Here is a 12143-nt window from a genome sequence, read left to right on the forward strand (position 1 = left end):
TGTTAACCTTGAAGTCAAGGGCTTCCGGAAGCTGGATGTCTTCCTCACTGATGACTCGATGGATAGATTTGCACTCCGTTGCAATATGTCGCATTGTTTCTGGCTCCCTGCCGGAACTTGCACACAGTTCTTCCTGTACTGGCTCGCGGATAAGCGCTTTTATCCACAAGCAACCCGCTCGGGCTTCAAAAAGTAATGCAATCCCCTTGGTATTATCCAAGAACTTTACCCTCGTGATCTCCCACTTCCCGATTCTGTAGATATCTAAGGAGTTCTTTGCGTCCATCCTCTGTTTCCAGGTTGTTGTCTCTGATTCTTTCACTTCCTTTTTAATTGCCTTGGTCATTTCCCCTGCACTTCCAGGTTTCATGAGCCTTTGGGTTCTTTTCTCCACTGTGTGTCCACGCTTTTCTTGCAAAGATACCGTAACGCTCTGGCCGCCCATCTCTGGTCATCAATATTTCTAAGTCGTTCTCCAAAACATATTTTGCTCTGTGCCGAGTATTCAGGCCGCTGCCTGAATACTTGGCCGGGAGAGCACTCGGGGACCATAAAAAATGGAACATCTGCAATCCTGCGTTCCCATTGTAAAAACGTGTAAGCCTCATGGATGCAAGCCACTTTTCGATAGCACTACTCAAATCAGAAAACAAGAGAGCTTGTAGAAGTGTTCTACATTAACCACAATAAAAACAAATAAGTTAGTTCCACGTCGATCACGCTCCATGAAAAGGAATCCTTTATAATCAGCACCATGTTCGAGTGATTTGCCGGCCTGTATGCACACATGGGCCTTTTTCGTGTTTTTTTTTTTTTTTTTTTTTTTTTGCGCAGTGCTTTCCTTGCGTGCCATCCTTGGTTTTCAGTGCAGGCATGCACGTGCACATTTCATGTAAAAGTTCATTCGTAATTCTCATAAACCTTCAATTTAGAGTGAGTGCTTGTGTTGTGCACTTTCCTTTTTTTTGTCCCGTCGGTTTGCGCGATGTTTTTTCGTAAGACATGCTTTACCAACTTCGCCCACCTTTCAGTTTTGCTACCAGACTGCCCTACTGGTGCCTGCATGCTGCTGTGGAGCTTTACCAGCTGCATTATTTCCTGTCCTTGCCTTGTGTAGTCCTGTGGGAATTTTACCCGAGTTCTGGGTTTTTCTTTAGCTTGTATCCAATTGTGTTGTTCCCCCCACGTAAAAGAACGGTAGCATCGGAAGAGGTGGAGATTGGCTGTGTAACCAGTGACGCCGCGTGGGGGGAATTATTAAAGGAGCCATGAAGACAAAATACAAGTTGGGTTTATTAGAAAGACTGCTTTGACCCGATAACAATGATACCAATATCATCGCACTGTTCGAACAAATAACGGAGATATTAAAGAAAACGTTTGAAGCAGTCGCGACCCCCTAGCCAATTTCCCGCAACTTTTCTATGACGTCACGGAACCTTGTTTGTGCGATTGGCGGCCGCCTAAGAGACCTGTCGCGACGACACATGACTGGACGTCTGTTATGGGGCCTCTAGTTCCATTTGACCGCATCACTTGAATGCTAACGTGCAGTTACCGCACTGAAAATTATGTTTTATTGTTGGCCCGTATGACGTCATTCCTGCTCATAACACGTCACTGTGGCGCAAAATTTGAAAGATTTTAAATACTTCTTGCTTTTTTTTCGTTAAAAAAACATCTTTTGTGGCTCTAATGAAAGTGAGTGAGATACTGAATCCTCCTTCTTTCAAATTAAACGAAGTTGTATTTTCTCTTCATGGCTCCTTTAAGATTTGAAGGGCACGCTGCCGAACCGAAATTTCTCTAGTCAAGGGTGAACAAAAAAATTTCAGTGTTACTTCTGACCAGCTTGAAGCAAACATGCTGGGCAGTGGCTAGGCCACAATGAGTGGCGCGGGTTAATAAGCCGTTGTGTGAGAGGCATCAGTGAGGCAGGGTGAGAGGCCAGAAACAGCGGCACTAATTGCGGTGTCGTGGCGTCGCACTTATCAGAGAGTCCTCTTCATGGAGTGACGAGGTCACAGTGAAAGACATGCCTCAGTCCAACTGTTCTTGCTTGTTTTGCTTACTGGGGCCTTGCACTGCATGCTTGACACGCATTCTTCTGTGCGTGCTCAAGTTTTAAACGTTTAAGGGGGCACATGGGTCTTTGGGACCAAAAGATTGCTCATCACTTATGTGATTTAGGTGTCACTTTCTCCTTAGTTTGCACAGTTTTTCGTCCGAAAAGTTGGTACTTGAACAGTACCAAGTAATTATCAAAGTTGTACAGGCCGGATTTGGATGAAAAAATAACTAGTTTTTCATTATATTCTCCTTTTTTGCCACGAGCGGTATTGCAACGATAGGAAATTCTCGAAACGTACATCCCAGCATGTAGAGGAGCTGAAAAGATAAATTTTTTTTGCAGCATAGAGCTGAATGTTTAAACCATCCAATAAGGGAAGTAGATTTTATATTTTATGTTTCAGTAGTTGTTTAATTAGCATTATTTTAAGTTACTTAGCAGAAGTACTTCAAACTTAGAAGTTAGAAGCAATGTAAACTTGTAAGGGATTATGAAACAAAAAACTGCTTTCCATATTTCATCCTCCACAACTTCTGGTATCTATTCATGCCTTGATGGTGGTTTTTTGCTGATAAGTTTCTTTCCATTGTTCTCTATATCAACCAAGAAAGATTTTTAAGCATCCTGGAAACTAAATGCCTTACATCAAAACTAACTGGATATTTTAAAACAGGTAAAGAAACTGAACAGGCCCGTAAAGTTATATCAAGATTGGTTGGAAAGCAAAAAAAAAAAAAAAAGATTCAAAGACCAGTGTGCTCGTATGTAGTAGGGATAGCAGCACTTGACGTTTGGCAAGCGATCTTCTGACCAGCATTTGTGCCGGCCACCCGCGGAGAAGTGGCAAGTGCGGCAGTTTATGCGAGTGCTGCTTGTTGCCTTCTTGCCGGCAGATCGAGTCCATTGCGAGCACAGACCCGCAGAGCCTGTCCTCCAAGCTGGCCCAGCCTGGGTTCCCGAGGAAGCCAGCGTTGAAAGAGGAGCAGGAGAAGTGAGTGGGCACAGCGCGTGCACTCCAACAGCAAGGAGAGGGCACACTCTGATTTACTGAATTCTAGCAAACGTGGGGCTGTCTGTCTCCCTCCTGTAGGTATGCCCATGCATTCACAGCAGGCGGGAATTCCAAAAAGTAGCTCAAACTTAACGTAATGATTGTCGTCTTAGTGGTCATTGCCATATAATTTGTTTCGGTATACAGTGTTGATGAAACAAGACTTACGACCAATTTCCACATAAATGGCCATGTTTACAACTTCAGTTTGAAATGAGTAATCGTGTCAAGTAAACGAAACTCGGTGCGATGCGGGAGTTGTCCTAGTGGCCAATTGTCAGTAACCTGTTTCCGTGTAGTTTTGATAGAACGAGTTTTCTGCTGAGCATTCATGACGAAGTTGACTTTGCCGCGAGGTATTTTTTTTTTTTTGCAACCGAACTGTGGATGCAGAACCACAATGTGTGGAGCCCTAGCCATAAGCAGCTTTGCCGTAAGACTCCTCCCCTTGCCCGGGAGTGCAGGAGCCGTGGCCTGTCGCCGGCAGTGGTGGAGGCGGCCCGCCAGGTGGCGGCTGGCATGGGCCCCGATGCGGGGCGCACGGAGTCGGAGCTGCTGGCCCAGCTGAGGCTGCACGCCCAGGACAGGGAGGCCGGAAAGAAGGACGACACCGGGGCCCTTCTCAGGTGGGAATGGGGGCGGGAACTGTAGCTGGAGCCGGGGTTCTTCAAAAATTAGAGCCGTCCCACTCAATGTGAAAGCTGTCGGAAGTGCAGAGTAGTGATTCGCCATAATGGGCTGTACCGCCGTTATACGCTCGCTGCTACCAACCACCCCATGCAATTCAAATTTCCCGCCTCCACAGTGCTCGCACAGCCCCTGCCTGAAACTGCGCCAGCGGGAGTTCTGTTCTTTTTGTGCTCGCTTTTCCTCCCGCGCGTGCCGGCATTGCACTGCCACTTTTTCTTTCTCGCTTACTATCGTAAAAACCAACCCAGCGAGCGTTCCAAACTGAACGAACGCGGGCGCTGCCAGTTAATTACGTATATTTTGCCTCAAATGTACCTGCAGTTTTCTTTACACTAAAGACCAGGAAGATGTATTACACTAAAGACCAGGAAGTGGTTCACGAGTATGGAACGCTTGTGGCTATATAAACTGCTTGGCTTTCAAAGCCTGTGAATTACGGCTCGATGACAGCCGCTACGAAGAAACACCACGTGGCTCTACTTGGGTCTAGCGAGTGAGCTACGATGACAAGGCGCGGCCCTGAAATGCTCTGCACTTAAAGGTGCCCTGAAAGGCGTTTTGAGCACACTAAATGAACTAGCGCAATCGTTAGATTGGGTCGTCAACGTCATCTGTGCCAAGTATTACTCTTTTACGCGCAGCGGAAAGCTCACACTTTTGTTGCAAAGTTTGTCGCTTTTTTCTCACCCTTTCCTTCGTGTTTTTGGACGCCGCCATCTTCACATGTCTACATCATCGATTCCCAGATGTTCGTCATGAGCTAGACATCCTGCTATTGGGCGGCTTTTTCACGCACTTCCGGCAAAGAGATGAGTCGTCTGCTCAGCGTCGGCTCGCCGGCTGATCTGCCGGCGGAGTGCCGGAGTGCTTGGACATTTTACGACAAACGAAACAAGTGTAAACAAACGTTTAACCGTTTGTATTAAATGCAGCACGGCCATAACACGACATGGATATTCCCTTACTTGAGTACGTTCCGTAAAGAAAGCGTTGAAGCCCCGTGGCACTTCTTTCGTGCAATCGCAGAGAACGCCCTGAGCCGAATGCCCGGGTTTGACGCATACATTTTATTCTACTTCAAAACAATCCAGAGATGGGTTTCGAACGAACACAACGTCACAACATGCGTTGCAAGTCTGAACCGCGATTGAAAGACGATGGGTTGCCTCCTCCTGCCCGTCGTAACTTCGGCACTCACCTCGCGCGCGGTTTGCGGGGACGAACAGCAAGTCACTTAACGCACATGCCGAGATGGCTTTTAGCCACGCACACTGCACATACCCCATGCGAAGTTGAGTCGTACGTCGCTCGAGAAAGATAACCCAGACCATGGGAAGCACTATCCACCCGCAGAAGCACAACGTCGCATTGCATCGCGAAACAAAGACGTCCACAACACACACACACCATCGCCTCCTGTAATGTCAAACGCATCTCGCACTTCCCAATGGGAGTGGGTGGTACGCCTGCAGTGCCCACATGTCGCGAGGTGGGGCCCCGAGCTGAACCGGGAACACGCAACTGTAACTGAGTTCTACAGTGGTTTGTGCCTTGTTGTCAAGGCAACTGATGTTTGAGATTCTCAAAGAAGCGGCGCTCGCTCCAGCGCTAGAAAGCTCAGAGCCGCGGTGGAGCATGCTTTGCCAACGTTGCCGCTCTCCACCACGCGTCGCCCCAAGCTGAACTGGTCACATGATTGAAGGGTTTTGTGCACGGGTTCTGTATCGATTTAAAATGTCTTTTTCACATGCCGCCGGCAGGAATTACGACCGCCGCAAAATAAGACCCGGCACCAGCGGGGCCACATCTGATACGGCACTTTTTGGATAAACAGTGTCGGTGCATCAAAGGGAACGAGCGCACGATCTTCTCCGTACGGCTGCGAGTTCGCCGCCGATAAAAAGTTACGTGCCACCGATAGCAACTGCACCAATGAACACCGCGAAAGGGCAAGGCCAGGCCGCCGCACACATGCGGCCAGATTTTTCGTTCGGTTTTCCAGCCTTGAGCGAAGTGCGGGATTCATGGTGTCAACAAAGCTTGCCCGTAGCAGACGACGTAGCAGCGCAATAGCGGAAGTACGTCACCGCTGCGGAGCGCAGCATCATGGGAGGCAAAGCTCGCGCGCCGTCAACAGCGGAGAGTAAGTCGAAAGGAGGAGGAAACGCGGAGCGACGATAATGCGCGGTTTTTGATTTACGATTTCTCAGCTAATACTCACCGCTTTAACAAAATTCTTGCGGGGGGAGATTGCAAATACATTGCTTTATTTGGGTACATGTACATCCATGCATCGGCGGAAGGTATTTCAGGACCCCTTTAATATGTACCAGTTACAAAACCTCGCTTCAGAATGCGGGCCGTGTGAGCACCCCTGCATCGTCGAAGCGAAGTGTATTACCGTGGCACCTAGGGGACAAAAACTGAACTATATCTGACAACAAAATTTCATAAAATAGAGCTTGCTTTTCAGATTAGTAAACTTTGAATTAGGAAGTGTTCACTAACGTTTCACGCTTTTTTTAAGGCTTACGGCAGCTGCTGTAAGTCATAATTTTCTGCTTCAGTTTTTTGCAGACAGGCGCCAGGTTAGTCAACTTGCCCCACGCGTGCCTCTGTGTGCCCCCCGTGTAGGGGGCCAATAGTGGAGTGGCTTTTGATACATGGGGCCTATAGGGACCGGGCAGCTGGACGGGTGGTGCCACCACTCGGCGCTCCCCTCGTCAGTGGAATGAGCCGGTGCATTGGACTACACAGCCTCCGGTTGTTTTTGTCGTGTTTGCTTCGGTGCTTTGAATGTTTTGGTGGTGTTGTGAGCGTATATGTGCGGTGAAACAAAGTCTAGACAGATGTGTTGGGTTTTTAGATGCAGTAATGACTACGTAAACTTGTCGGACGCTTCTAAAGTTGGGTATCGGCTGCAATAAAATGAGCGCATTTTGCAGCGATCTGCACTTGGCTACACCCGTTCTGAGTACGAATAAAACTACTATTAGTAGTATTATTTTCTTCTTAAATGCACTAACGGCTACGCAAACTTATTGGATGCTTGTAAGGTTGGGAATACGCTACATTGACACGAGCGCTTTTTGCAGCGCTCTGCGCCTGGCTCCGCGCGATCTGAGTACGAATAAAACTATTAGCAATATTATTATTCATTTCTACCACTTTAAATTATCTTCAGTGGTTTCGATGACTACAGTTTCCACGCCAGCCTTAGCGCTGGGATACCTCGATACGTGTGCTTTAAATAGAAAGGCACCTGCATACGAGATGGATTACCGTGTGGCCGTAGAAATGTTGCGGTAGTTTACACTTTCTGTAACCCTGAGCTTTGTGCCTTCAGTTTTGGTGAACGACACTGTGACAGCATGGGAGCCTGAAAGCCGAAGTGGAAATCCCACATATGTGGTGGTCCTTTTATCAAGAGCCAAAGTTATTCACCAACTCAAGAGCCCAAGCTACAAACCATCCCTCCTCCCCTTCCCGTTTCACCACCTGCGTAGAATAAAGGCTGGCACCGATAGTTAAAAAATGTGGCAGCGTTGTCAACCGGTGTTTTTTAATGCTTAAGTATTATTTACAGAGTACCAAAAAAAATCGTGTAATGCCTGGTGAAGACACCAAAAACGCGCGATTAGTTGCCTCAAATATGGGTGCATCAGCCCGAGTCCTCCAGCACAGACACATTTACGACACGCTGGACAAAGTTTAGATTTGGTGAGGGGGGCATGGAACTTCAAACTTAAACAGCAAAATCATCTAGCCCTCCTGTCTAATGATTATGATGGTTGAACGCAAAGCTTTCTTCCTGCGAAATCGAATGGAAAATGGTCAAAGTCAAAGACGCTGCGATCAGAAGACCAAACTGCGTGCTGGTCAAATTCGACGCTCAACTAGTCAAAGTTTAAATCCAGAAGGCAACCAAGGAAACCCATACGATAGAGCTTTGCGATAAACCCTCATCGTCGTTAGACGAAGGTGTGCATGATTTTTCAAGCGTAGGTGGCAGCTTGTAAAGCGACCGCAGCATTCAGTTGTGAAGCTGAGTACACGTTTCGGGCACCCTCCTGTCTTGCGTCCTTCAGCCCCGCAGCAATTGGTTTTTAAAAAAACCATTTACCAACTAACCAGCAACCATTGCAATTCTTGTAAAGCAATGCTTTTCCACGGCAAGCAATAACGTTCTACTATCATGCGGTGTTATTCTATTAACGATTCCTGATGACTGTAGTAAGAGCATTTCTGTGAAATTAAACACGTTTCAGCCGTAGTTAACGAAGTTACGGAAGCGTCGTCCATCACAATTTCTGTTTTGAGGTAAATCTTAGAAGACACCCCCCAACTTTGTCTTTCGCTTGTGCACGGCGTCGACGCCGTTTCGTCATCAACTGCCCAAGGCCAGCGCCGGAGCATTCCTAGATCGGTTGCACACACCGGCTTTGTGGGAGCATTTAGCTGCAGTATACTCCTTGATACGCGAAACTGCATGCAGGCATCAAAAAATTGCATGAAGCAACGAACTTTCACTTCCAGCTTGACTTCCAGCTTGGCACATTGAGCGTCGTCTGCTACTTGTAAATACCGAGTATTGGCGTAAATCACACACATTTCATGCCTCGTAAACGTCACATCCACGCTCAAGATTTACTGATCTGAAAAATGCACGTGGGGTTACGTAACCTTTGCAAGCCGCACCGCAGAAAAACGACAGAAAGCCATGCACAGTTACGCTGCGCTGACGGCCACCGGCATTCCACTGACGAGCGGTTCGCCACGGGCGGCGCTGTTCGTTGAAGCGACGGTGGTGCCATACAACGGCCGCCCGGTCCCTATGGGGAGTTTCGCAACTGGGGTTTACATTGAGTAACTCTGGTTAGAGCGACTCAGCGCCGGACGTGTATCCAAGTTGGGAGGGCAAGAGATAGCACTCCTGTTCGTGTCAGTGTACAAAGCACATCATAACTTTGAGGGCTAATTCTTTCTACGAAGGGCTTTGAGACTTTCACTTTCATCTGTTCGCCTTTGTGCGAAAAAATCGATACTGCTTGCTGCCAATACTTGGTTACACTTCTGTCATCTGGGATCCCTTTACTCGAGCTAACATTTATAAACTATAAAGAATACAACAAGAGCCGTTCGCTTCATATATAACAGCTATGGGCGAACCTTGGTAGCTCAACTGTTAGTTAGAGCAAACTTACCCTCACTCTGAGAAAGAAACTGTATATAAAATTTAAAATGTTTGTATAAGTTAATTAATGGATATTGGAAAAATTGTTTCATTTTCTTCCGGTTGCGCCACTAGACAATGCCATGACAGTACAGTGACCCATTTGCGTACCCGCAGTAGCTGTTTCAAATGTTCTTTGTTCCCTCGAGCTGTGCGGGATTGGAATAGCTTAAATAACGAGCAAGTCACCAAACAATGTTTAGCATCATTGGCCGCTAGTCTGGATTACAAGAGGAATAATTTTGTTGTTGTACTTGCTTTGTCCTTTTTTCGTAAAACACGAGTGATGTTCTGCCTGTTTGATTGTTGTATGTCTGGTTACTTTTGTAAAGCGCAAGTGATGATGCATCTGTTTGCCTTGTGTTGCTATATAATGCGGGCGATTGTTTCATGTGTTTGCTCGGTGTTATACGCTTACGATCAATTTCGCACCCACCTGCTGAATTCCCTCCAAGGGTTTCCATTTTTCTTAAAGGAGTACTGACACCAAATTTTCACGCCTAAAAAATGATATAATTGGCTTCAGTAGTTTGTACAGATGCCTCACAGAAATTTTTGCAGCGATCCGAGGCCGGAATCACATCTAAAATCGATTTTGATTGTCCAGGCCGTGAGCTTCCACAAATCAGCAGCACTAGCGAAATCGCTTTCGGCGTGACGAAACATCGGCCTGCCTGTCTGGCCGGTTCAGGGTGACGTCATATAGTCTTTTTCGGAACCGGAAACGATATCCTGCGCTGCTGTTGTCGGTGGTATTCGTTTGGGCAGGAGTCATGGGCGTAGCTGTGTGAGCAATGCTTGTAAACGTTGCGTGTTCGACGTCTTTGCTCTTCAGTTCGTGGCCGGCGCATGGTGTTCCCTTGCACTGGTGCCGAAAACTGCGCGATGTTGACGGGCACTGCGGCGATGTGGCGGTGCGCGTCGCCGATCTCGCCCAAGTTGTGCTATGGCAAGCTTGCGGTATGCGAAGTACTGCTCGTGGAAGCCTGTCCGAGCAAATCGACGACGATGCCAAGATGCAGTATTTTCCACGCGACGACATGCAGCACTAAACGTAAACTGAGTTCGTGCGCGGCGGCGGCCGCAAGAACTGTCACCCAGGCCAGCGGGCTCGGGGTTGCTCGGGTCACCTTGGGTGTTGGGAACTTTAGGCTTAGTATCGTGGCGACTATTTGATCGCTGGTATCTGTACAACTGCGAATGACCATCCCTTACACAACTTTTCACCGCACTATCATCCCCTTTTTCGCATATGGAGCTTTATTTTGGCAATAATTTCCGTTTCAGCGATCGGTGAGCAAGACATCTGCCGCGGCCTGTTTTGATTCTAGCGCGCAGGTGGCGCCATCTTTCGGCCGCTCGCTGCACCGCGGTGCCGGCAGTGCTGGGTCGGAGCGCCGAACCTCCGCTGCCGGTCAGCGTAGGCTTACCATCGTGGCAAATATCTGAACGCCGCTTTTAAATTTAGCGCTGATAACAATCCCTAGCACAATTTTTCAACACACTAACATCTACTTTCTTGCATGTGGAACTTCTTTTTCGTGATAAGATTGATTAGAAGAGTGGCGACGAGCTGTTGCTATCACGGTCTGCGCCGGTTCGAGCCGCAGTGATATTAAAAAACGGACGACGGCGAAGACATCACCGGCCTAATCGCCTGGCCAAATAAAGTTGTTCTGTCTGTCGGGTGGCAGCAACTCATCCGAGTCTGACGATTCAGACGACATGTCGAATGCGCGGACGAATGCGGACCATGTGCAATCGTAGCAGACAATGCGGCGAACGCATGGAGGAAAGAAAAACGTCCCTGACGTCACGGGTGACACCGTGACGTAAGGCTGGCCCGCTTGCAGGCTGGCCTTCGAACGGCCATTTTCCCGTGCGGCGACCAAATTTGAAATTGGTTGCAATAAACATGCTATAATTAATTCTGTGTTGGCGGCTGATGGCTTTCGGTTCGATTTTCGTAATTACTGGGCCAATAGGTATTCTTTACAGCATAAAAACTGAAAGTGAGAAATTTCGTGTCAGTACTCCTTTAAACAAGCAAATCAGAAATTAATAAATGGTGCATAACAATCTAAGAGCACCAGTGCTACACCACCTGCTTTTGAACCTTGACAGCGGTGACAAATGGTTGTGTAAGGATGGGGAACTGTTTGTGGGCTGGGGGTGATGTTTAAGGGAGAAGCTGGGATTTATTTATTTATTTATGTTGGGGTCATCGCAACAATTTTAACATAGTTCTCGTTTGGTGAAAACGTTCCTGCCCACCGTGGTGGCTCTGTGGCTAAGGTCCGATGTGGAGCTTAAACATGGTGGTTTGTTTCCACCCACCGTGGCTGCTTTTCAGATGTATGCAAAGAGCAAGAATGCCCTTGTGTCGACGTTTTGACGCACGTTGAAGATCCCCAGGGGGTCGAGAGTATAATCCAGAGCCCTCCACTGCAGCGCACCTCACAGCCCAGACATAGCTTTGGTGTGTTAAATTAAACCCCTGAAATTTTACATTTTTGAGAACTCTCAGAAGAGCCAGGTACGGAACTTCGAGTGTCGCAGAGGAGGTGTGGGGGTGCGCCAGTGTTCTGCGGGGCACTGAAAGAAGTGGGTGGTGATGTGCTGGTGTGATGTCGCGCAGTGGCCTGTTTGTAGGCATGAAGATTGAGCGCCAGAAGCAGGCCAGCGGCAGCAGGCGAGGGGAAGCTGGAGCCCAGCCGGCCAGGAGGCCCGTGGAACCACCGGCCACCATTGACGTGCTCACCGAGCACGTCAGCAAGGACAGCAGGGCGCGGCGCCGGAAAGCACCCCAGCGGTAGGTCTTCCTTTGGCTATTTCACACCTGCACACTATAGTCACTGGAAATTTGGCTAGGTGGCTGTCTGAGGTAGGCGGCATGCCACTCAACTGCAGCGCCCTCTCAGTGTACTGGCCTTTTAGGCTACTTAGACATCTTTCTAAAAACTAAATGTGGTGGAACCTCAATGATATGACCCCCGTTCTTACGAAGACGCACTTTTTACGACGGATCACTGTGACCCCAGCAAACTTTCCATGGAAACAATGCATTAAAAACCCTGACGATATTACGCTCGGGTGCA

The 12143-nt window shown here is 48.0% G+C and overlaps 1 protein-coding gene across 1 annotated transcript in view; it reads left to right on the forward strand.

Annotated features, from left to right (window-relative positions):
• The window catches only part of Mrps31 (mitochondrial ribosomal protein S31), a 34413-nt gene that overhangs the window by 5800 nt on the left and 16470 nt on the right, over window positions 1–12143 (forward strand). The window contains exons 3-5 of the mRNA XM_077685541.1: window positions 2965–3062; window positions 3587–3748; window positions 11684–11857. Coding sequence (XP_077541667.1) covers window positions 2965–3062; window positions 3587–3748; window positions 11684–11857 — 434 coding nt within the window. The remainder of the gene's footprint in view (window positions 1–2964; window positions 3063–3586; window positions 3749–11683; window positions 11858–12143) is intronic.

Source organism: Haemaphysalis longicornis, unplaced genomic scaffold (genome assembly GCF_048455015.1).
Source record: "Haemaphysalis longicornis isolate Haplotype H1 unplaced genomic scaffold, Haemaphysalis longicornis Haplotype H1 scaffold_9, whole genome shotgun sequence".
Taxonomy (NCBI): domain Eukaryota; kingdom Metazoa; phylum Arthropoda; class Arachnida; order Ixodida; family Ixodidae; genus Haemaphysalis; species Haemaphysalis longicornis.